The 26,351-nt window shown below is 39.1% G+C and overlaps 4 protein-coding genes across 5 annotated transcripts; 2 read left to right on the top strand and 2 right to left on the bottom strand.

The window, feature by feature from the left end:
- Positions 1 to 2,538: 2,538 nt before the first annotated feature.
- Positions 2,539 to 5,498, top strand: LOC145495498 (uncharacterized). Its single transcript, XM_081475133.1, has one exon. The coding sequence runs from the start codon at positions 3,462 to 3,464 to the stop codon at positions 4,806 to 4,808; it is 1,347 nt and encodes a 448-aa protein (XP_081331259.1). The 5' UTR covers positions 2,539 to 3,461; the 3' UTR covers positions 4,809 to 5,498.
- Positions 5,499 to 5,702: 204 nt separating this feature from the next.
- LOC145494882 (P2X purinoceptor 7-like) lies at positions 5,703 to 8,044 on the top strand. The gene is made up of 2 exons (XM_081474436.1): positions 5,703 to 7,548; positions 7,624 to 8,044. Exons 1-2 carry the CDS (start codon positions 7,190 to 7,192, stop codon positions 7,793 to 7,795), a joined length of 531 nt encoding a protein of 176 aa, XP_081330562.1. The 5' UTR covers positions 5,703 to 7,189; the 3' UTR covers positions 7,796 to 8,044.
- An 86-nt stretch (positions 8,045 to 8,130) lies between these two features.
- LOC145494129 (uncharacterized) lies at positions 8,131 to 12,313 on the bottom strand. Its single transcript, XM_081473593.1, has 2 exons — positions 10,872 to 12,313; positions 8,131 to 10,521 (listed from the first exon to the last, which is right to left on the bottom strand). The coding sequence occupies exons 1-2, from the start codon at positions 11,208 to 11,210 to the stop codon at positions 8,698 to 8,700; spliced, it is 2,163 nt and encodes a 720-aa protein (XP_081329719.1). The 5' UTR covers positions 11,211 to 12,313; the 3' UTR covers positions 8,131 to 8,697.
- An 85-nt stretch (positions 12,314 to 12,398) lies between these two features.
- LOC145494880 (uS5 assembly chaperone PDCD2L-like) lies at positions 12,399 to 21,838 on the bottom strand. Of its 2 annotated transcripts, none has more exons than XM_081474435.1 (6): positions 21,610 to 21,838; positions 21,091 to 21,254; positions 20,051 to 20,117; positions 19,015 to 19,070; positions 16,162 to 16,566; positions 12,399 to 13,819 (listed from the first exon to the last, which is right to left on the bottom strand). In XM_081474435.1, exons 1-6 carry the CDS (start codon positions 21,709 to 21,711, stop codon positions 13,330 to 13,332), a joined length of 1,284 nt encoding a protein of 427 aa, XP_081330561.1. In that variant the 5' UTR covers positions 21,712 to 21,838; the 3' UTR covers positions 12,399 to 13,329. The 2 variants fall into 2 exon arrangements, with proteins under 2 accessions (XP_081330561.1, XP_081330560.1); XM_081474434.1 differs by having other exon boundaries at positions 12,400 to 13,819; positions 16,162 to 16,569.
- Between the last annotated feature and the right edge of the window lie 4,513 nt (positions 21,839 to 26,351).

The raw sequence follows: 26,351 nt of genomic DNA, 5'->3' as shown, positions 1-26,351 counted from the left end.
GGGAGTATTCAGTCACATGACGCGTTTAGACCAGTCGCGAGCAAAAATATTTCATGGATTATACTGACTGATATTTTTTTGTCATGCGTTTTATACATCAGCCCCTGACTCGGATACCGAGGGCAACCTTTTCCCACGCAAGGCATTAATAAACTGACTGATTCACTGATTGACTGATGTGAATTCGTTCCAGTCCTACGCGTTTACATCACCATGCGGGGGCATTTACAGTCATTCTACGTGTTACGAGTATCATTGTAGAGGAGGGTTGTTTCCAGACAAAACTGAGGATCGCTGGTAACAGCAACAAACTAATTTATTTCCGTAAGGTAACGAATTTACAGCACTAAGCTTCTCCAAATTTGAACCAATCTCCTTTACAGAAGAAACTCTCGCTCTAATATACATGAGGCTTAAAGTTCTAGAAACTTCTATTAGGAGCTAAACTAAGTAGTTTGACACAGTTTCTAATCTGAGTCATTACATAAGGATCAGAATGTTCTGGAATGTTCTTATACAAATTGGTCACGGCTGAATGACTTACGGTTCTAGATTGTTCTAGAACTTGACTTAAACAATTTTTCGTAACACTACGTCACGCGTCAACGGTCATCCGAATGTTCAATAAACGTGACAAGTCTTGTTTTCCATATTTGAGCATTGTCTTTTCTTTTTACTAATTTAAAGAGGAAACTGCAAAATTTGAATAGCGATTTGGAATTTTCGAACGGTCTTTTCGAGTTTTCAAAATGTTCCGACCAGCGGCCGTAAATTACTTAGGTCAGGAATATAAGCCACGCATCTCTAGATCAGCTCATGTAACAAAACGCGCAGTTTGAAAGATCATTTGAGCGTATGATTTTCGCCTCCCCAAATAATCACTTAACACATCACATGAATCCAGTTCGACATTGGTTTCGTTTGTTGTCATTGTACGAATACAGGCATTGAGTAGTAAGCCTTCCTCTTGTTTTCTGCACACGGTAAACGCACGTCGACAGAAATTATACTCCCGAGGCAGAAGCTCGCCTGCACTCCTTTTTTCATTCTATAAAAATATATTTTGTAAGAATATCGAAGCTGAAATTTGCAAAAGTTTAAGAATATTTTAAGAATAAACCCCAAAGCTGAGATTTTAAAAAGAATATAATTTTGTGTGTTGAAAATTTGTAAATACAAGACATTATATGTTTTTATCTAAACTTGATATATGAAATTCTTCCTTTTTCTGAATAGCAAAACTAGGAAAACAAGAAGATCTTTAAGATCTTACAACCGCGCTTTTAAAAGTTAACTGTTTTGGTAGCATGAGTGACCCGAAGAAAAAAAAACGAAAACAAAATATCGGTTTTGAACCTATTTCCAGGAAATTTGGCACACTGGAAGCTGAGAAAATTACTCTATTTCCGGCCATCATTTTTCAGCTCTTTTCGTCATATCCCCCCCTCGGGAGGGTTTTGTAAAGTTAGCGAATTAGTTCCAAGCCACCGTAATGGTGATTGCTGTCGGCGAAATGTTTATTTGCTAAAAAATTGCGGCCAAATCTTTCGGAGATGGAAGTCAGGACATTTGTAAGGATACAGAAAGTAATTTGGGACCAGTTGCTGACTTGTAAGGCTGAAATTATCCAGAAGTAAGGTTTTTTTAACTTGAACGTAACTAAGGCCGCGCGGTGAATAAATTATCGGCTCTTCTCACTGTCTCGTTCTGTTTTTTGTTTCGTTCTCTTTTGGAGTCCGCCGAGGTCATGTTTTCGTCTAAATAACTTGAGAAAAGTTCGAAAAAGATGTTCCTCTTGAATTTTCAGCTTTCAGGCAATAATCCTGGATTTTTTTGACCGAAACGTAGGTTCACTGGTTATGTTAATGTGTTTCGGTGGCTATGGGCAACCGTCGCTTCCTTTGTCGACTCAAGCAATGAAGCTAGGTTACAAAAAAATCTAATAATATTTAGTTCTGGTTTTGTTCGATTTCGTTGAAATTTTAATATGATGAAGCTGGATTGTTAACGAATAGATTTTAATACTGCCGATATGAGGTAGCTATTAACGCTAAAGTGATATATCGCTTCGATGTCAGGGTTTTGAAGAGATTTTTTTGCAACGTGTAGGTTCGGCGTGATTTTGTAATCTGAGATTTCTGTTGACCCTGAAGAAACAAGGTTTGGCGAGTAAACATTACAGATTGCGTAATTCAAAGTTGGCCGAGTGGAGATCTGCGTCTGGTCTCCGACAAAAAAAAAATTAAAAAAAATAAACCAAGGGTAGAACATGAACCGCGCTCGGCCCATGGCCGCGCGGTTAAAAACAGCACAAAAAGCACTAGCCGTATAACATTTCTGAAAAAATTTCTATGTGTCATATCAGGATTTATTGCCTGCAGTCCAACATTTGCTCCAAAATTACTTTAACACCATCAAGATCAATAAATCGGAAATGCCATAAGCTATAATCTAAGAATATTAACAAGGCTATTTGCAGCCTAAAATCGACAGAAAAATAAGACTATTCAGCCTAAGCCGGAAAAACATATATTTTTTTTTTTTACAAAAAAAAAAGACTACTGTCGAACCTCCCGTAAGCGACCACCCAAAATGTCAAGCCTAGGTGGTCGCTTACGGGAGGTGGTCGCTTACGAGAGCTCAGACCATTTTGCCGGTCAAAATTTTGCCTCATTAGCATATGGTAACTGCAGAGAAGTAACCATGTTTTAAATGTCTTATTTGTGTGAAAAGTCAATTTCGAGAAGAAAAAAAACCGGTACTTTTCGCTGAGAAAATTTCCATCTCTTGTACTACCCAGGAATGCAATGATGCAAAAACATCTTACATTGTGTCCACTTTTCGGTCTATAATCTGTTCAATGGTCCCTCACGGGAGGTTAAAAGCAAAAGAACATTTCAAACTTTTAGCTCTAAAAGTGGTCGCGGTCGCTTACGAGAGGTGTTCGCTCACAAGAGGTTCCAAATATAGTGATCTGACTTGGAAACTTTTGGTACTTTGGAAAACTGGTCGCTGAGGAGAGGTGGTCACTTACGAGAGGTGGTCGCAACCGGAGCTTCGACTGCATTTCTCCGGCTAGCACTTCTGGTACCAGAGAAGATAAGAGAAATGGACGAATGAATAAAACTACATAGCCTCTGTAAGGCACAAATGCTCTCCTTTCAAACTTGGAACCCCTAGAAATATGGTGTCCATGGTGGTCAATTTTGTCGCACAACAGATAGAACAGAGTCTCTTGTGTCACATGGATCTTCACAAAACGCCATACATTTTACATCTATGACTTTCCAATGTCATCTCCGTCACGTATCTGAACGTCGCGCGTGAATTGGTTGGTTTCCATCACATGTTCAAAACACTGTTCACACGTGACATAGAATGACTACAAGCACATTCCAGCGGTGACCATCAGGTTGCTTGACATCAACTTCTGATCACTTCCTCACAAGAAGCGCTCAAAGATGCAAGCAATATTTCTGAAGGTCGCAGACTTTGAATGGAGGCATGGATTTAAATTAATCGCTCTCATCTGCGTTATTTTTAGCATAAAAATGCTGTACGAGAGCAACAAATATGAGCATTTTGACACCGCTGCCAGAGTAAATCAAAATCGTATTCACGCTTGCGTGGGGAACTTTAGCATCCCGTCGATCACGCTGTTCGTGAGGATGGCTGGCAAACTAAAACAACACAGGACTCGTCTTTACTGTGATCTTTTCAGGACTGCTGTTCTCTTCTGGCCTGCATCGTTTGGAAAGACAGTGGTAGTTCTTGATGAAGAATCGGATCAGGATCATATTTTTGCCAATAACTTAACAAGTCAAATCAAGCAACACTTTCCACATCGCAAACTTGAGGTGGCCTTCGAGTCGTTACCCAGAGACGCAAGTATTTTGAACATTACGGCTTCAATAAAATCTCCGGGTTACAATCGCCAACTTTGGAGCAGTTTCTTTATTGATCTATACACAAACGATCCTATTGTAGCATGGATGGATAGCGATGTCACATTTCTTACACCAGTAACAAAAGCAACCATATTTAACGGCTCAAGGATGCGCATCCTGGGTTCTCAGTGCTCCATGAAGATCCCCCTTGTGAGAACATGGGCGCATACTACCAAAATGGCGCTTGGGTTACCGATGGTGGCGGATTTCATGACGTATTTTCCTGTCTATATTTACCGCGACACTTTCACGCACTGCAGAGAGTACATTCTAAAGAGATTTAATACAAGTAACTTTGAAGAAGCATTTAAGAAGTCCTACCATAGCGCCTTTCTAATATCTCCAGTCAACGTTGTGATAAGTTACGCTTGGTTCTTCGAGAGAGATCGATATGACTGGAATCTAAAGATATGCTGTAAACTGACGTTATACAATAGACGTTTCCCAGTCGGCCACAAAATTGAACCACAACACACAGAAGATATTCTCTCTCAACCTCAAACAGCTTTACATATTGATCATACTTTTCAGATAAACACAACATTTTTTCTTCCCAACATTTTTGTTAGTTACTGTCTGTCACAAAGAGCAGCCGATAAACAACAGGCGATTTGCTCCACTCGGTCATTTTCAGCGGACACTAACCTGGTTCTTTTTAATCACGATCTTATGAAACTCACACCGGGCCATGAAACACCATGTACTAGAAGCAAGAGAAACCACTGTCTAAAGAATCTAGAGCGCCATTATAACCAAGTTGGAACTGAAATTAAGCAGGGGCGTGAAATAAAATGGCGGGACCTTGAAACTGTGGAAAGGCTTGCGAAGGAGGCTGACATTATCTGCAAATATTCCGTCTAGGCAATACGAGTCATAAAACAGTGGAGCTCATGTGAACTGGAAATCCACTCAATCAACGTTTGTAATCGAGTGATCAACAATCTCTTACAAAATAGTTTTTTTTGTCAACACCAAGTATTTTGCGCGTTTCCTATTTACCAGGCCTCAGTTTGCCCTATCTTTGTTGTTTTTTTAAACCTTAAATTTCGGTTTTAGTTCGAATTCAGAGTTCAGTTATTACGATTTTATTCGAAATTCTTTAAATCTCCTATATTCTTCCATGACTCTTGATTTGAGCCCATTTTGAATTGGTTTGCACTTAGCCAAGCTACTTGTATTAAATTGTGGGCGTCTGCTTAATGCCCGGGTTATATAATTAATTGAGGTGAGGACATCAAAAAGCGCTCAGCAAGACGGCCAAAAGGTTGCCGCGACCGCTTAATAGAGGTGACCGTTTCATATGGATTTTATTTACAGTATTTTACTCACAGCAATTCTAAGACTTTGATAACTAGCCGCTTAACAGAGGGTGGCCGCTTAATGGCGGTTTGGCAGTATTCCATACAGTAAACGTTTTGACAAAATCTACAATGCGCTGTAGTCTCAGAATTTAGAAAAAAGTTCTGGATAATTCATTCAATTCATGATCACCTCGTACATATTTACGATGATTTTACAAAATGTAAATTTTCATGAATTTCTTCATCTTTATGGGTTTGCATATGCGCAAAGTTCAGAGTTCAGTTATTACGATTTTATTCGAAATTCTTTAAATCTCCTATATTCTTCCATGACTCTTGATTTGAGTCCATTTTGAATTGGTTTGCACTTAGCCAAGCTACTACATTTACTACTATTTACTACTATTTACTACTATTACTACTCACATTTCAAATATATTTTCAGTGTCGGGAACAAAACAACGAAAGAACAACGATTATTTAGGGTCCCGAACCGACTTTTTTTATTTAATCTATAGTTCGAGCGCTCTCAAGTTTTCTTCTTAAGTTCTGCGCTAGCGACGATCGCATGTTGTCTTGACATGTTGATCATTTCTAGTTCTTTTAATTAATTTCCGCGTCTACGCACCAAAACATTGAGTATCACTATACTGCTTATTCCTCAGATAGACTTCGATGCTTACAAGATTTTTCCTTAATTTCCAAAATTCCGTGACAGTGCCATTAATTTATGTACGTCTCAATACGATTAACAAGAGCAAAGTAGCACTAACTTCTTTGAGGTACCTAACAAGATTCACGTTCCCAAATAAAATCTGCCTCTCTTCTGAGTACCATTCTATGACTTCTAACACGTGGATTTCATTTGAATTCGATCCAGTCCTATGCATTTACATCACCCCGCGGTTAAGCACATTCCAGCGGTGCCGATCAGGTTGCTTGACATCAACTTCTCATCACTTCTTCACCAGACACGCTCAAAGATACAAGCAAAATTCATCACAGGCTACCAGTATTTGATAAAACTTCCTTAGTTAAAGCTCAGAAAAAAATAGAACAGAAGGATTTCGTATGTAAGACTTCACAAACAGAGATTTGTTAAAGCTCTCATGTTCAAGTTTTGTTTGTCGAAAGCATTAATTTAAACGGCTTTCAATGCCAGAAAAGTTTTACAATGAAAGGTTGAGCTGAATTTTATTGCCGTCAAATCGCTAGAAAATTCTCTGTAAAATTCCCACAATGCATTACTACCAGTTTGTTGTGTTTTTTTGGTCGATCTCCGAGTGCCGAGTGCCTTTGTTGAACCAGCTGATTCAACTCTTGCTCGTTTTAATTCGCAAATCTCTTAGGTGGAGACCCGGCAAAAAAATAAAGCTCGAAATTTGCTAGCTCACGGGAATAATATTCCCCATCTCCGGAAGAATCATTAGATTTTTCCATATTTTAAAGAAATATAGGAATTATGTTTTATAAAGTGTCAACATCGATGACAAAAATTGCCGAGACAAAGTACAAATAAACAAACTGACGTGAGCGTGCAAGGCACTGGCAAATGGTCGAGCGCGTTAGCCAATCAGAAAGCGCGCTTAGATAAGGCTGTTATAATACGCATTTACATCACCCTGCGGGGGCATTTAAAGGAGAACTGAAGTCAAAAACTGTCATGTTTTGTAACACTTTTTTTAGAAAGCCTAACATAAGTAAAGTCGAGATTAGATAGTTATTCCTGTCCGTTTCTTGGTTTTCGCGAGAAAATTAGGTTTGAAACTGCCTATTTCCCGCTTTTTGGGCCTTTTCATTGCGGGCCCGTAATGCGTGTCAGCGGTAGGCTGTAACGTACTAGTATGATATGGGGAACACTGATTTCGTAAACAAGAACAAAACAAGCGATATGAGCTGAAAGCTGTCGTTCTGTCGCGAATTTCCGTTGCTATTTTCAACATGAGTGGTGTACAGCCATTTCAGTTTGAGCCAACCTATCCTCCTGGTGAAGAACCAGTTGATTCGGAGGAAGAAGGAGACGAAGGGGACGGCGAATTAGCCAATTTTGATGTTAGAGTTGGAAACATCGAATGGTGCATTTGTGGGGGCAATTGTGTTCCAATGTCGAAGGCCGATGAATGTTTTTGCTGTCAAGAATTGGAGGCCCTCAATCAAAAGTTCGACGAGTCGGGGGTTGAATGCATAACCGACCACGCAAAGTTTAGAATTGTATGCCTGGATACGGACGTGCTAAATACTGCCCTTGTTGCAATTCACAACGCACGCTGTAATCCCTTTCCGGAACCCATCGAGAACAGGTTAGTAGTTTTGAAAATACAGCCGCAAAAATTATTTGTTCATTGTATAATCCGCATATTTTTAATCTCCTCTAGAACATGGCGTTTAGCAGCCTACCGTCAGTTTACTTGGTGGGTTCATGGCGTACTGGGAAAAAAAAACCGGCGAGTGATTCCAGCGTGTGTTGTGAAAGCAATTAGAAATGAATTTCCAGAGGAGAGTGGTGAATATGCCGGATTCAAACCGGCGGAAATCGATTTAAGTTAAATTTTCGAGACAAGCCATCGTGGATTTTAGCATGCTTTATTGATATTGATTTCTACAAATTTATCAATTGCAAAAACAGTACTCGTCTTTGGCTAATACTCTTATATTGATCTCTACAATTAACCAGTTTTATTTTCCAGTAGTATACTGGTTCTTGTAATTATTTTTTCGATTTTCAACAAGTTGTTCAATCCACCTTAGAAATATTTATAAGTAATAGTCATGATGAAACCCAATATGCATGGTTTGTTTTTATTAAATTTTGATTTGAAATTTGAAAGAAATGTATTGCCTGCTGTTGTTTTCAATGGATTGACAGGATGTCATGTGTTTAAGAAAAAATAATGTTAATCATCCATGATCACAGGTATTTCGATCATTTGATATATGACCTTACATCTTGCCTATTTGAAATAAGCACATGTTATTCAGTGTTTTGTTTGTTTGTTTTTTTAATTTTTTGCTATTGCTCTATGTAGTTACTAAGCAGTTTGCAAGCAACGCTTTTATGAAAGACTTTTTAGCGGTTTGGACAGTTTTTCTGTGTCAAATTATATGGAAGCTTACGGACACAGAGTAAATAGCTCTTAGAAGTGTATACCACATGTAGTCTCAATCCAAACAGGCCATTTCTATTCCAAAAAAATTTTAATAATAATGGCTGTAATAATTGTTGAAGGACTGACTGGGCAAGATGGCTTTTTATTATATTGTTCAGCACACCAACATCATTGCTTTAAATAACCTAAGCTTGGCAACAGTTTGATTTGAAAGTTAATTAAATGAAAGTAACTTTTCCCAGAGCAAACCACCAAAAAGGTAAGATTTTTTTGGTGTACATCTACAAAAAAATACCAAAGAATAAGTGAACACTTGCTCGAAGCCCTTCAATAACCATTGCATCAAATTAATTCAAGTATCTGAGAAAATCTAGATGTGTGCCTTGCAATAACGTTTGCTTTATCTGGTCGAGGAGTGCAAGCAATGTTGCGTGGAATATGTGGTGCTGTGAGAGTGGCACTTCTTTCAGCAACATCTTGACACTTCCTTTCAACTATTGCATCCAGCAATGGGCGTACATGATCCCTTGTTGTCTTCTCCATGATCGGCTTAGCAATCCACTCCTTACTTCTTTTGGGGAAGGCCACCTTGAAACAAAGCTCTGCCTTGGTTTGTCCCCTCGTAGCGGTGGCATGGTCTCGGCTGGTGTTGGCATTGTGGTCAAGGGCTGCTAGCTGTGTTCGAGCAACCATGCCCTTATACCAAAAGTGCTGCCGTTTGGGGAGGTATTTTGTCTGGACGCTGTGATACACCTCCAAAGATCCAGTGTGACAGCTGAGTGTCAACTGCTGGATGTCTTTCAGTAGATTTTTGTCAAATACTACTTCTTTTAATGCCTCATGTGCTGGTGAACCCGGCCTTAGCCATCTCTTGGTTCTGGCCACATTTCTTGGGATGGGTGGGTGGGGACATTCATGATAATGATCCGCACTGTCCCAGTGATGGATGTTGGCAGTGTGGTGGACAATTGATATCCACTTCTCTCGTAAGAGTTCCTTGTCCCCATTGCATGTGTCGGCACACCACCAGAGATGGTTGGAGACTGACTTGATCCAGGGAAAAAGATCACCACAGTCCTTCTTCTTTGCCTTTTCAGTTAGTTTTTTAGTGACACTTTTTGCTAAATGCCACACATCAAATTGGTGATCCACATCAGGGTAGATTCGTTTCATATCTGACTTAATGCTTACATGGCGATCAGTTGCCACAACCTTCACTTTAGCTCCTTTACCCTGGATATTTTCCATGCACCTTTTAAATCCTTCTCTCTCCATAGCATTACTGCTGGTCACTTCACTGACCTGAACAATTTGGAAGTCAACAATTTTGTCGCTGCTTTGATCAATCATGGTGTAGGTGCCATATTTGGCATTATGCCCTGGGCTGTCACAGCGACCATCTCCAGAAAGCCACAACTCTCTGTCTTTCAACTCATTAAAAACAGAATTTTGTTCTCCCTCCCAAACTTCATTAATTACTGGAAATAAATATGAGTCTTGAATGTTACAAAACGTTTTCTCACTGAAAAAGCATAATCTCAATATTTCAGCTAATGTAGCTATCTTGGTGTAGGTGGCTCCACTTAGAAGAATTGACGAGGACATCAACAGGTTTCCAGCAGCCATCCCTTTGATCATTGGCTGGCTGTTCCAGAAGTAGGTGTGGCCATTTATGCACTTAAGGGTAACAAGCAACAGAGAACCCTGGGTAGATTCATGCCTTTTTCTTATGCCTGCACCACACTCAGGGCATCTTTTAAAAAGCTTAACTAATTCTAGTTTGAACACAAGGTACTTAACATCATCTTGTGGGTTGACAGCTTTTGAGTCTTCAGTTTCTGACTGTGAATTGTTTGAGTGATCTGACATTTCATCATTTTCCAATGGCACGTAAGATGGATCCTTTTGAGGTGAGTTGTCTGGGGTGATTTTCTGTTCATGAGAAGGGCCTATTTCATCAGGAAAGATCACTTCCTCTCCGTAAAAGTTTTCATCAGTTTGAGTGCTTTGGTCACACAGGATCACATCAAATGAAGACTTGTATGTTTGGGACTCGGTCGATTTCATCATAAGTTGTGCTCCTCGTGTGTTAATTTGACACCCAACATCACTGGTAGACTTATGTGTCAGTACACTTGTTTGATTTGCTTTCGTCGGTTCTACATTAAGTTACACCAACGGCCCCTCCAATGCAACCTCATTATAATCTATGCCCTGGGTATTTAGACAGCCAACTTCCTGGTCACATTCACTTGAGGTACTAGCTACAGGTTCTGCATGTACACCCAGGGAATTTTGAGGGGCAGCTACTGAATTACATTCAGTGAAGGTACTAGGTTCCACGACATTAACAGGGGAAACATGCTGCGTCGTGGTGAGTGATGCAATATACTGCAAACCAAAGCAGACATTCCTTGACTTAGTGTTCAGCAATTGCGTGAACGTTTCCCCTACATATATGTAAGATTAGAAGGTACTTCGAGTTGCGTCTAGCTAAAATTAATTCAGATTCTTACCTCTTTCTTTGCCCTGTCATGCAAACGGTTTTCAGACGATAGTCGAGGCTTCTTCCTTGGCCGATGGACAAAAATTGTTGGTACAGCATCCGGCTTCAATGTACGTTTTGCTTTCAACCCAAGTAGTTCTGCTTTAAGATCACGTTCAAAGCAGTCAGGCTCGAAGTGATCGGAACACAACCGAGTATCTTTGGTAACCACAAAGTCAACTCGGGATATTTTTGCTAACCACTCTTGCAAGAGAGAACCTTCTGTAGGAAGACGGTGGAAACTTATTCCATGCTCCTTGCTAACAGACCGAGAATCATTCGAGCATCCAACAGCACAACAATACACCATTACGACGGAACAGAGGAAACGATCGATATGCACATAAAGTGAGTAGTGAGTCTTACGAAAAATGGACAGCTTTATTTAATACAAAAAGATTGACGCAAGACCGGAAAAAAATCTGCCTGAAATATTTGAAAAAGGTGCGATAAGACATGAACAGTTGCGAAAGGAAGGTGACGTGCATTGTAAATCGATCTCAGTAGTTTACGAAATTGCAATCATGGGATTTCCGTCGAGTGAAGCGCTGAACTAACTCGAAACGTAATTCAGTCAAACGCTAAAACTGTCGCAACGCTAACTATAGAAGCTTTTAGAAGCTGACAAGGAATAATTATCCAATTAACTAAAAAGACACAAGACCTGGCAAATTCAATGTTTATTTCAAGCTCAGAACATATTCACTCACTACAGCTGTCGAAAGCTGCTTTGAGTTCTCTCACTATACTAAGAACAATTTAAGTAAACAAATATTCAAAACCAGGTGAATTTCATAACAATGAAAAAGGAAAATAAGTAGGCTCAATTCAAATTACCGGAGTAAATGATCCTATGCAACATACTTCGTGCGGCGGGTGTTTCTATCGAACGCTCGCAAATCATTTCGGTTGCGGACGAAAACTCAAGCTTCCATGTCCAAGTTGAAACATTCCAGTGAAGATATCACGTAGAGGACTGCTTAAAGGCATCTTTCCATGCTAAATGTTGCAAATCTTTCTTACTACACTGACCAACAAGGTCACCATCACTCAAAATCCTTCTTCTGTTTTTAAGTCTCTCGCACATGTTCCCCACATCATACGTCATAAACTTTTAAAGTAACCGCTGACCCTACCGTTCTGAGCCGCAATGCCAATAGTCTAACATCACAGTAAAAACTATTTTTTTGAAGTCAAAAAAAGGCCGAAATGGCAAAAAAAAAGTTTGAAACATCAATATACTAGGTCTAAACTATAAGAAAAAAAATACTTGATTTTTGCCTTCAGTTCTCCTTTAAGCACATTCCAGTGGTGCCGATCAGGTTGCTTGACATCAACTTCACATCACTTCTTCACAAGAAACGCTCAAAGATGCAAGCAGAATTCTCGACGATCGGAAGGTTTGGATGGAGTAATGAATTCAAATTGATCGCTCTCACCTGCGTTATTTTCAGTATAAAAACGCTGTACGAGAGCGACAAAAATGGGTATTTCCATACCGCTGCCAAAGAAATTCGAAATCGCATTCATAATCGAGCTCCTCCAATCTCATCGATTACGCTGTTCGTAAGGATGGCGAGCAAACTAAAACAACACAGGACCCGTTTTTACTGTGATTTTTTCAGGACTGCTGTCCTCTTCTGGCCTGCATCGTTTGGGAAGACAGTCGTAGTTCTTGACGAAGAATCGGATCAGGATCATATTTTTGCCAATAATTTAACAAGTCAAATCAAGCAACACTTTCCACATCGCAAACTTGAGGTGGCCCCCGAAGACGTAAGTATTTTGAATTTTACGGCTTCAAAGAAATCTCCGGGTTACAATCGCCAACTCTGGAGCAGTTTCTTTATTGATCTATACACAAACGATCCCACTATAGCATGGATTGATAGCGATGTTGCATTTCTTACACCAGTAACAAAAAGCAACCATATTTGACGGCTCAAGGATACGCATCCTGGGTTCTCAGTGCTCCATGAAGATCCCCCGTGTGAGAACATGGGCGCACACTACCAAAATGGTTCCCGATGGTAGCAGATTTTACTACGTATTTTCCTGTCTATATTTACCGCGACACTTTCACGCACTGCAGAGAGTGCATTCTAACGAGGTTTAATACAAGTAACTTCGAAAAAGCCTTCAAGAAATCCCACCAAAGCCCCACCATTATTTTCAGAAAGGCAAAAAGACCGAAGATTTTTCGGGAAATTGACAAAAAAAGCCCTAATAAATATAAATTCGGGAAGTCTCACGTTTCCCTAGAATGACTGAACAGATAAACATCGTATAGCGCAGCCTAAAACTAACCTACACAGCATTAAACGCTTTTAAAGTATTTCTGGGAAAACCGTCGTTGGGTGCCGCTGAATAGCCAAGGCGACAACACAACAGAAATAAAGTGGGCAGGTCTGTTGTAAGTGAACATTTTTTTATTCAAATAGCGTAGCGTCAGGGTCGGCTTCCACTAAACAGAATTCCTCAAAGTAAATACCTTCCCCTACAACATTTTCTATTTCCGTCCAGCAACTTTTAGAACACGTGAAAACCATCACTGTTCCAAACTCGATTGTGACGTCACACTTTTGATTGACAGCCGCCATGAATGTTTTTCTTTGCTTTTGCTGTACAATGGTATCCTCTGTAAGAATTTCACCGGTCTCTGCGTGGAAACTGCAATTTAATCCCTGCAAATCGCATTTGTTGTTTTCTTGTGTAAATATTTCAATAACTGTCTCGTTTTCCTGTGCTATATCTTTGGGACGAAGATCTCTTGGGACTTTTAAATGACCAACCAATGCAGGCATAAATTGAACTTCAAACACTCTACTTGCCCCGCAATGGTTGCAGGGAGGGACTGTTCGACACAACTCTGATGGCTGAGTGGTAACCATAGAAACAGGCATTCCATTCCACTGATACCTGGTAGAAAATCAATGCATTCAAGAATTCATTAATTACAGATACCAAATAGTAAAGAAACTGGTAACCTATTCAACTGTAGTTTGGGCAACCACCGTTGCGTGACATTGATAAAAGCGGTCACGAAAGAAGCAAACCTTGTCACGCTCGAAATGTCAACTTTACAAACTCACCAGAGCGAGTTGATAAATAACCAAGTGTCTCGCGAAGGTAGGGTCAGCTGGCATTCAGACGAGAAAAGTGTCCGAAAATAAAACCATCCAAAATTTGTTAGCGTCAAAAATTTTAAGCGTCCGAAATAGGTACAGTACAGTACCGTATAAGACTTTTAAGTAGCTCCAAAGCTCTTAGTTCCTTTTACGGAGCGAAGTCTTGTTAAGACACTTGCTGAGATACGCAAGAAATGGTGTTATTTTCTCGTCTGTGTATCTGTAAAACCTTGAGGATACAATAACACTATCACTTCCACAGATGTTGTTTCAATATAATTCGCGTTTCGTTGGCGCAAATTTACTTAGGTTATGTTTCAGCAATTAAAGTGTCCGAAATTTTTTCCGCAATATGTAGGAAATGAGATAAAAGAGTGTCCGAAAATGAAACGTCCGAAATGTTAACGTTCGAATTTTTTTTTTCCCCACAGGAAAAAAACTTAAGTAGTTCTTATGTAGTTCTTTTTTTGTCTGTCCTTTTTAGAGTGGTTTCGATTTGAATGTCGAAAAGTAATTGATTTTGCACTTGCTAACCTATATGATGTCTTTTAAGACAAATAAAGTTTTTGCCTTTAGTATTTTATCCCTTGAGCTACATCCTACTGAGGACCTTCCAGGAGATTGAGGGAACGAGGGAATATATAAACAATAGCCTCCATTTGGCGTGAAAATATGCTCGCATATTTGTCCGCGGACATTATCTGTTACGAGAAGCGAACAGTTTTCCGAGGGCGTAGCTCGAGGAAAACTGTGAGCTTTGAGGAATGTTTTGAATTTTACTCTGAACTCACCCTTCTCGCCTTATTGCGAGTTTTTGTTCGCGCGCGTAATTTCAGGTGATTTTAATTAGCAAATCGTGGCCCAGAATGTGCTCAAGCGTACATTTGAACTTCGCTGTCGTAATTTTGCAGATTTTCATCTCTGTTGCATTTTTTTTACCATTTTTAGCCATTGTGATTCGCCGTTTGTCGTATGTTCCGGATTACGTGGCTGGTTCATTAAATAGTTCGTATATTTGGAGTCTGAGCCTACAACTCACTGAATGCAATTCCCAACAAGGAACAGATAATGTCCAAGGACAAATTTCCGAGCATATTTTCAAAGTCAAATGTAGGCTACTGTGTTTATTATCCTTCAAGTATTTTTCGCAGCACGCGCAGTTTTGAAAATTGGGGAATATTTAAGCAATAGCCGCCATTTGGCGCGAAAATATGCCAGGATATTTGTCCTTGGACATTATCTGTTCCGAGAAGCGAACAGTTTTCCAAGAGCGTAGCTCGAGGAAAACTGTGAGCTTCGAGGAACAGATAATGTCCAAGGACAAATATCCGAGCATATTTTCGCCCCAAAAGGAGGCTATTGTGTTTATTATTCTTCAAATATTTTTCGCTACGCGCGCAGTTTTGAAAATTGGGGAATATTCTCAGATATTCCCCAGTTTTAGCTGGGGAATATTCGGTCACGTGACGCGTTAAGATCAATCTCGCGCGAGCGAAAATATTTGATGCATTATAAGATTATTTATCTGAAGGAAACAAGGAATATCTCTGATATTAACGGGAACTTTGACGCAAAATTTAAGGAAACAACAAAATCTATTACTAGAAATGAAAGGAGAAAAAGCAGAGTTTAAGGGATTAGAACTGCTATTTTTATCCACCTTGGTGGTCTTTTCTAATATGCAAACCACTGTTAATTAAAGTGTTAAGATGAAATCCGACAGGAAATCGAGTAATTTCCGTTTTAAGTGGACAAAAACCTAGTACCAGAATAATTTTAGGTATTTTACAGACCTTTTTGTATTTTCTTAAAGCTAAAGACATAAATAGTTGCCTGAAATAACACCAAAAACAATTTCCCAGGGGAACTCGAGGAAATAAATTTCAAAGTTCAGAGAAATTGTGCAAACACAGGTAAAATTTAAACATCAGTTTCATTTCACCAGTACTTCCGAGTGTTTCAAGCGAACTTCAGAAATTGTTTTCGACGTTTGGTGTTGTTAGAAATGATTTCTTTTGAGAAGATATTTAAAACAGTCGCAAAGAAGTTTTCAATACGATGTAAATAATCTTGGTACAAAGTTTTTGTCCACTTGTTTCTCGAACTTCTGACGGATTCTTTCTTAATTGTTACCTCAGGCATTGTTGAGGACACGATTGTAATTGTTTGTGAAACTTGTGGAAAGCCTTGTCGCCATGTTTAACGGCTTCACTTTCATACTTCTCCCCTGCCCAGCCTTTGACATCACCACGAGAATCCACCGATTCCACAAATTGAAGTCCTTCTCGCCTCCCATATTCAGCTAACAATATCTTCTCGTGTTCTGTCATCTGTTTAGAGATTCCGCTGGTATTTGGAGCCTCAATTACACTGATGTAAAGAGGCGCAAAATTAGGGACATCGCTCAGGGACATTTCCTTGAGTTGCTCGCTCGTGCTAACTTGTACAACTTTGTTGTAATCTACCTTGTCTGGTTTGTCTTCGGCAAGTTTTAATTTTCCAGTGAGTTCTCCCAGTTCAGATGACATATCATCATGACTGCTAAAACAGACAAAAATATATAATTAAACCTTCTTCAAACCGACAATGACAACAAAATAATGCTTTTTGGGCAAAAATACAACGTTACAGCATAACAAAAAAGATGTGCATTACAAAAATTCCGCGGGGATACAAAATTGTCCAAGGAAGATCTTCAGAATTAATAAAAAAAAAGTACTAAAAACACCACGGAGAAGGGTTGAAGTTACTTCCATCCTGAAAAGACTTATTTCACTAGCGTATATGCCTAAGCATAAGCCGACATATGCAGATGCATTTTTGAAGATGTTGATGATAAGCACTCTTTGATGGAAATTTCCCAGACAAAAGGTGCTAATTATCAGCATGTCACTGCTAGTTTTACCCAGTGTGCCCAATCAATGAAAATTGATCACTGGAAGGCAATCAATATATTAATCAATTTTAATTAATCAATTGTTATCAATTGCCTCAATTAATCGATGAATATTGATACTCACAATAATTCCTCCTAATAACATTGCTATCGATTTTCATTGATCTTAATTGGCAAGTCTTGAAAGAGGATACTTTTTATTAATTTTCTCCTTTCGTGTCAAAATGGGTACATGCATAACTCTTGGAATAACTGAAAGAGGTTGATCTCTACATAATGCATGGATGTCATACTGATGGTGGGAGTCCCGGGGACCCACCCCCACCCCCCTACCCCTTATTTTGGGTAAGAAAAGAAGAAATAACAGAAGGAAGGAAACCCGGCAGGGCAAGCAAAACAAAATCACCCCCCCCCCCCCCCACCCCTCATCTCAAGGTCTGGATCTGTCCCTAATACTGATGGGGAGAAGTCAAAGGTTGCCAATGAGTGTGGATTTACTGGAACAACAGGAGAATCATTTATCCTGGAAAAGAAAATTGGTAGTCATAAAGAGGCACTTCACGTGGGATAACAACAGACGGTCGACCCAATAAAAAAATGAAATGTAGTTTAATGTGTAACATTCTTCTTTAGGAAGAAGTGGGCAAAATAAATACTAGAAGTAGTTGAATAAACTTGTTCGTAAGTGTATGTAAGTGAGTCAGTGTAAATTAGTTGTGTTAAACCGTAAGTCCTGTATATTATGTATAGTAAAGTAGTAAAGTATTGTAATGAAAAAAAAAAAATTTAATGTGTAACATGTGGCAACTTGTAGTCAGTCAAAGGCTGAAGATGGGCTCAAACAACTCAAATTTCCTTTGAATTCTTTTGCTTTCATCAAGAACAAAGCAAATTTCTTGTGCATTATGTTTTTTGGCTGCAATTGAAATAAACCTAGAAAAATTAAAAATAATCAATGTATATCTATAACAATAGATGGAAATCAATGAGAATCAATACTCACAACTCTCTTGATTATCAATTTTCATTGATTTGTGATATTAATTGATTAATTATTGTCGATTATATTGATTAGAATCGATAATATCAATTATCGGCTTTTATCAATTGGGCACGCTGGGAGTTATACGATGCTTTTGAGTGGTATACAATGAAATATCGAACATGAGTCCCTACACCAAGAAAATACAAGTGACAAATGGGATGTTCCATGGTATATAATAATCAAATCAATGTGCACGCTCTGATTGGTCAATCAGCTATGCTTTATTGTGCCAATAAACTCATGAAAATTTCGCGTGTCTCCTGAATTATTATATAAAAGCAATAGACCACAAGTTTCTATGGTCTATAGGTTGATAAACCACTTGGGATGTTGGGAGAACACACGAGTAATTCGTAAATCACTCACTTGCAGCTCATGATTTACGAATTCTTCTCGTGTTCTTCCAACATCCCGCGTGGGTTATCAGCCTATAAGCCATAGAAACTTGTGGTCTATTGCTTAAGTATACCACAAAAGCATAACTATTATATACCATGCCATAGAAAATATAGTGGCCAACACGATTAATGCAACATACACGCTTCATATGATGGGAAGGTTGGATGTAAAACCCACGAATATAAAACAGCTTTCCTGCATTCTGACTGGCTGTATTTTCTAGGGCATGGGATAAACATGTATAGCAAACTGGTCCAAGATGAAAAGGAAAATTCTGATTGGCTCCCTTAGTGTTCTGAATTTTGTTATATGGATGATACATTATAGGTGAGCCACAAGGAATCATTTTCTAAGGATGCATTTCTTTAAGAAACTCCAAGATTGGATTCTTAAATCCAAGAGAATCTGATTTAGTAAAGAAATGAACAATCCATTTTCAGATTCTTTCGGATTTAAGAATCCAATCTTAGATTTTCTTAAAGAAACACACCCTAAATTTATCTCATTTTCTCAAATTTCTTTTTTGCTGTATGACAATACATAACACTCCTTTAGCTACTTTAAATCTGTTAAATAACACTAAGCATCGATCTCCAGCTCTCTCTGCAAAGGAGAGACCCTGGGATCAAGGTTGAAGAGTACTCACTCTCCCCAGTCCTCTGCATCATCACACCAATCATCAACTTCAAATCTGCTGAAAGACTAGATCATAACACAAGCATAATAAACAAATTACAGCAGGACCTGGTTCAAATCTGACTATTCTTACTAATTTGTTTGTTATTCTTTTTTCTTAAGAATCACGTCTAGGAAAAGCAGGCACAGATCTAGGCTAATCAGTGACCAATTTCTGAAACAATAGGAGCCAAAGGTGCAAGGTTCTGGAGGGGTCAAGGAACATGCTCTACAGGAAATGCTTTGAATTTTAACTCTCTAAAGTGCCCTTTCCTGGGTTTCTGAGTCATTTTTAAAAATCTCGCTGATTTCCAAAAACGGTGGAAACTGGTATGGATCTGCGCCTGAAAAGTACTGTGCAGTGTGCACTCGAAACCCAAGTTTCAGGCTGTAAATTTGATGTAATAGCCCAGACATCACTCTCACTGCCCCCCACCCCCACCCCCCAAAAAAGAAATATATCTCTTATAGTACCTCACTTAGGGGTGGTGATTGGTAAATGCAAGACTTTGCGAGATGGCGAGACTAGCATTTTTCTTTACAAGCCCCAGACATTTTGACTTTTTAGATTGCAAGCCCGAGACTTCAAAGTATTTTGCGTGCAAGCATGAGACGTTCAGACACCTAAAATTCGAGCCCCAGATTTGGTTGAGAGCTATGAGAATGAGCTAGAATGAGCTTGTACAAAATTCCTACAAATGAGCCTTTTGTTGTAAACCCTTGTAGGAGACATCAGATCTAAAAAACAAACAAACAAATCGGGACTCCAAGACACCTTTGTGTAAAAATGAGACTGTGAGATGCACATAACCGCTAAAAAAATGAGACTACGAGACCCGTAAAATTCGACTAAAATTTTGCGCGACCCAGAGTTTTTGAAGGACCATTTGCCACCCCTGCACTTGCTATGTCAGGCAAGTGAAGGACAGAATCCACTATCTACTTGCCCCAGGCTATCAGACAAGACTTTCTATGCATGCTGAAACATATTGAAGCTGCACATGTACCTGATTTTCTGTAGTTTCCTTGACAACAAAATTGCTATCTTTGGCCTGAGCTCTTAAAACTTTCCAACTGAAAGAAAATGATGAAATCTAATATTAAGCATATTGCAGTCTGATCTCACCAAAATGTTTTTGTTTACAATAAAGAAAAATGATCACTGTAACCTAATACATACACCCTAACACGTATTATAATGTAGATAGGACCCTGCGCATGTTCTGATTGGTCAAAAACCCAGTTTTATCGGAGTATAAAACATAGAAAAAGCGTCTTTTATTGTTTTTTGCCACATAACATCTATATCACAAAGCAAATGAAGAAGCCTAAGCTGTGTATTACACTGTGATAAAACACTTCGCGCATTTGAGAACACTCGAGAAATGTAGAAAACACTCGCCTGCAGCTCGTGTTTTCTACATTTCCCTTGTGTTCTCAAATGCCCATCATGTTTTATCACAGTGTAATACACGGCTTAGGCTTCTTTATTTGTTAAACAAATGAATCAGATGGACTCCTCAGGATGAATGCATCATGGGTGCCCAGTAATGGCTCTATAACCCTCCCTCCTTCAAATAATTGGGGGTACAGAAGAGAGAGGCAGGAGTTTGGAATACTGGAGGAATTATTGGAAGGAGAGATATTTATCATACACATGAAGTTATTATTTTTGGTTTTAAATCACAGTTTTATTCACCCCTCCTCTTTTTATCTTCAATTCCCTCCTTAAGGAACCCTCCCCCAACTGGGAAGTCAGTGTTTTTATACATAATAGAATGAATTTACAAAAGTTAATATAATTGTTTTAAACAGTAAGCAGGCTGTATGGCACAACAGGGTGCAACATTGAACCTTAAAATTTACACACAGATTTTCCATTTGCACTTAAAATCTAAAAAATGTACATCACTGATTCAAGTGGCTTTAACCTGAAATAACATAAATAATGATATCCTTAAAAAAAATCATAATGTGAGAAAATTTTCATGGAGCATTCAAGCAAAATTATTAAGGTATTCCAGGCAGTGGCTCCCATATCTCTTACCTTTTGTTTTTATTCCAACAAGATGCATTTCCACAACCAAAGATGTACAGCACACGGTGAAACTCAGAGTTTGACAAAGGGCAGTAAATTTGACAAACCAGATATAATACATTGTTACACAAAGGGCAGATTGGATAATTTGATGGCGGTCCAAATAACCAGTTCTGTGTTAAAATGTAAAAAAAAGTATGATTACAGTAAGCTTAGTTTATTTTATTGTGGTTGAGATTGCCAACATAAATAAGTTTAACTTAAAGCTCTAACATTAAAAGTTGGATAATAAGGCCAAAAACAGTCGCAAACATCCTCCAGAACATTTGATATAATTGCCTTCTTTACCGAGTATGATAAATGGAATTTAAATTATCTGCCGCTGCTCTAAATTAACACCAAAGAAGAAGTCAAGAGTTTGTGGAGTCAAGTGAAAGAAAAACATGTGTTATATATAAAGGCTGAAGTATTTCTTCTTCAAATTTAAGATTTTTAACACATCAATGGTTATGAAGACTTACTGCTTACCGGAGTTCCTCCGATCTTATTTGTACTCCACCCGCATATCTTGTCGTCGTTGTGTTCCATGTTTCCATCGGGTAACCCCAAAAGTAAGGGTTCATCCGCCATCTTGAAATTGTTACCCACAAGGCATAGTGGGAATAGATGGGCCTCGTCCCCGAGAAGACCTTGGGGACGAGGCTAGGTGCTAAATTTACCGTATCATGGCGTATCATCTAAACTCTTGGTCTTCGGCCATCGTAGCAAGACTGACTACCATTGTAAGGCTAAGAAAACCTTATTTATTCAGGAGTTGCAGCCAGCATTGAATGCCGGTGTCAGCAGTGAAAAGCTTTTACTTTAATAGGAAAGCTTTTCCATTGTTCACTTTACAGACAGTTTCCGTTTGAAACGTCTTAAGGCGGGGGTTAACATGAAGGCCATATTTTTGCTGGGTATTATGGTTTGAATGCAAATATCTCGTTCACATTTCAAGCAGAGAAAAATCTCTCGGCTCATTTCACATAGCTACGTTTTGGGCTGTTTTGTAAATTTTTTGGTGATTTTTGGGTATATTTGGGGATAAACAGTTTTTCTCAAAGGGTTAGTAAAATTTATGGAAATAGGAAATTTTAAAGATTTGATGTTGTTTTAAAATTAGAATTTGAAGTTAGAAATTGGTAGACGTTACACCAAACAGTTGCCCACCAACCCGGGGTGCCCTTTTGTGGGCAATCAACTGTCTGGTGGTGTTCCAAACCCCTTTTTATCCTTTTAATCCCTCTTTAAACTTCCTAAAATTTCACTTAAATTCATGTATACCCCCTCCTTAAATTTCTACCGCAATGTTTTTCTGTCTAGGTTCCAGACCCCCATTGACACAGTATAAATAGCTTTCCAAAAAAAATTTAACGGCTATACTTTTGAAATGTATGTTGACTAGCATACGAAACGTCAAGGTCATAAAATGCACGTTTTTAAAAAGTTTGTCACCGCTGTTTGGCCTGTGAACAGGCTCTAGTCGAGGATGGGACGAAGAGAAAGCGGGAAGAAAGAGGAAAGCAGCGAGAGGAGGGAAGGGAGACCCAAAGTCTACCCCATTTCACCCTCGGCCACTTCATCCTCTGAGCCAGTTCCTTCTCGGCCCATGCAGCCGCGGTCAGACCCTTACTGAGCCGGAGCTGGTTGAGAATGTTCACAGGTTGATAAATACCTAAGTATTCAACTGAAACACAGATAAAGAATGTTGATAAATTGCCTCACATACATGTTGTAATGCAAAAACATGAGAAAAGTTGAGGGTGAAAAAGACTATGGTAAAGTCTGCATACGAGCCAAGTGGCGCATCCGGCTGAAGCGTATCTCCGGTTTCTGTAGCATGAAGTGACTAGGAGTATTTCTACTCCCCCCTGGATGGGATGCCAGTCCATCGCAGGGTTACCCCCAGCATTAAGTCTGCCGGTACCCATTTATACACCTAGGTGGAGAGAGGCACTGTGAGAGTAAAGTGTCTTGCCCTAGAACACAACACAATGTCCCCGGCCAGGGCTGGCGGACCTGGACCGCTCGATTCGGCGACGAGTGCACCAACCATGAGGTCACAACGCCTCCCACTGAAAAAGGCTACAGTGTCTGTCAATTTCTTTTTGCTATAAATATTTTACTGTGAATAGAAAATAAAATTAGGCTCGAACCAACGGAAAAAAACGTTGCATACTACTTGTATGGGAGGCGCGCAATGTTATATGTAAACCAAAAAAATTTGGAAACAGCTGTATTTATTATATATCCAGCATAACAAAATCAATGACTAATTTTGAGTGAGATTAAGTGAAGTATGGAGCGAATGAAGGAAGTTATAAATGCAACGATGCTGAATTGCTAAATCGTAATTGTAGTTTAAGGTAAATTACATTAAAGAGCTAATAAGGAAAGTTAAAAATGGTCTTGATAGTAGAAGACAAGTAAAAAATTTTAAGAAGACGACAAAACGTTTATGATTACAATACATGTTTCGACAAAAACTTCTGTCATCCTAAGTTAATACAAGCACAAAGCGATGGAAGCTGAATTTATAATAAGTAGAAAATGCTAATTGTGATAAATAGTAACAACAGAATGAAGCAAAGCGTTAAAGTGTGAGAATTAAAGAGATAATTTTAGATTAACATGGTGTGACTGTTGATTCAAGGAGGGTTGTTCTCTCTGAACATGAATAGCCTCTGTTATCGTAATAAGTTGAAAACTGGTGGAGGCGTGATCCAAAATTGCTTTTCATTCTCCAATTACTATATAATGTTGTAACAGTGATGTATGCAATAAAAGCTGTGGATAAACAATGGAAGTTACTTTTTGTTTATTTATTTTGGAACCATTATTCTCGATAGGGCGCAGTGGCCTCATAGTTAGTGCGCTCGTCTCCGGATCGAGCTGTCCGGGTTCGAGCCCTGGCCGGGGACATTGCGTTGTGTTCTTGGGCAAGACACTTTACTCTCACAGTGCCTCTCTCCACCCAGGTGTATAAATGGGTACCGGCGAACTTAATGCTGGGGGTAACCCTGCGATGGACCAGCATCCCATCCAGGGGGGAGTAGAAATACTCCTAGTCGCTTCATGCTACAGAAACCGGGATAAGCTCCGGCCTGATGGGCCACTTGGCTCGTACGGCAGACTTTACTTTACTTATTCTCGGTATTGGACTGGGTCTAGCTCGTCATGGAGGCTGGTGCGGGGGGAATATCATTAAAAAGAGATAAAATATCATTTGCATTTGAAAAGACTCCCCAAATTAGCCTCTGTTGCAAGCTAGTTTCAGTCCAATACCGAAAACGAATATGGCCTCTTGCGTGAGGCAATTTGTGTTCAGCTGAGACAATCTAAATTTTTCAAAAAATGTTGTGGCCCTGTTTCAATGGTAAATTAACTTCCGCTTGGTGAAGGGTTGGCATCGGATCGCTTTCTATGTCAGCGAAATGCTTCAAGAGTATCATTCATTACTCGGGCTTAGGAAAGCCCGAGTCATAGAATGCAAGCCGCGTTGTCTAGATCTTGGTCGCCAAAAGGGGATACCCTGATAGGGTTTAGGATTATGGATTATTAGGGGTTTTTAGAGAAGGGGTACGGTTTATTGACCATCAAATTTACAGATTACGGATTAGATGTGTCTCATTTTAAAATTATGGGTTATTATCGGCCATAATCGCATAGATTTATTTTTTACATAAAAGAGTTTGAAAGGTGTTGGAAATATCATTTATCTCCAGTTATCCCTCTAGTGCTCCTGGTCGAGATTCTGAGCTCGCATCGCGGAAGTAGTTCCCAGTCGCTAAGGACTTCCAGGTAATATTTCATTTTCAAGAAATTAAGAAGTTGTGACAGACCTACATTGTCGACTGCTGCTGTTCGTAAATGTATTTCCTTTTCCTTTAGAGAATACGTTTGAATCTCACGAGTGTGTTTTTGAGCGATTTTCCTCTTTTGTACGAGATAATGGGAGGCTCACTTTATATATCTTCCTCAGCTGAATCTGAATTATGTGCCTTTTATTCATCAAGGCTTTCTTTAAATTAGAGATACGTCCAGAAATGCATGCGGTATCGAAAATGGCAGATTTGACGAAATTTTGTTGACGATTTTGACGGATTTGACAAAAGTTGTCAATCTGTGGAAATTTTGGCGAAAGTAACGATTCTGACGAAATTTTGCCAAGGTTGCTGACAAAATTATACGAGATTCACACGACTGAATAGATATGACCTGGCTAGAAGGGCCCCAAAATCGTCGACAACATGGTAGGTCCATCTCTGATGCTGCAATTTGAATAAAAATCGCTAAAATCGTCACTGATTCGATCGCCAACATGTTGGGGCTGCCTCTGATGAGATAATTTGCATAGCTATGGCTGGCGAAAATTCGTCAAAATTGCCAATTTGCCAAGCTGAATTCGCTTTGACGAATTTGACTAAAATTTGTCAAAATCGTCAATTCCACCAAGCTGATTTATATTCCGCTTTGACAAATTTGACTAAAATTTGCCAAAATCGTCAAATCCATGAACATTCACTCGTTTGACGAAATTTCGCCAAATCTCCCATTTTTGTTACTGCGTGCATTTCTGGACACAAGTGTTAAATTAGGCATTGCTAGGCGGTATTGATTTGTGTGACAAAAGGTAGAATTTCTTGTGCGTTTTTCCCTACTGTTGAAGAATCGTGTCTCTCTCCCTTTGAATTTCACTACTAAGAGGACTTTCTGCAGTTTTTAACAGTTGGATAATGTCTGTTTGCCTGTTCAACGAATCAATTTTTTCCTCTTATGCTTATATATGTTCCACAAAGAGAACACTTATCTTATCTTTTCATATACTGTACCAGTGTTTTTTTGTGTGTGCTCTCACTTAAGATTCTGTCGCTACAGCTGCCTTAAAAAAGGTTGGCAGAAGGTCGCAAAAGATACTGCCATTTTAATTCCTCTATCAGGTCGATCCGTGTGTTTGGAAATAACTCTTTCCATTGAACTGGAAAGAATTCTCCTGTAACATAGGTCTTAGCACATCTCTGAGGAAATGGGTTGAAATTAAATAAAGAGACTTGTCAGGGAAAGGCTTGACTGGACGCATTGCACACGGTAGTAAAGCCTTTCTCCTGCATTCAGTATGTACAAGTTTCTGTACAAGTTTGTCACATCCATTGACACTAGGATGGCGTTTTTTTGGACTTCATATTATCTAGGTAGGAAGTTAATGAAGTCTGTTGTATCTTTGAAATTCG

This window comes from Orbicella franksi, chromosome 8, assembly GCF_964199315.1.
Source record: "Orbicella franksi chromosome 8, jaOrbFran1.1, whole genome shotgun sequence".
NCBI lineage: Eukaryota > Metazoa > Cnidaria > Anthozoa > Scleractinia > Merulinidae > Orbicella > Orbicella franksi.
The sequence above is the reverse complement of the archived record's forward strand: the minus strand, read 5'-3'. Positions and strand labels throughout refer to the sequence as shown.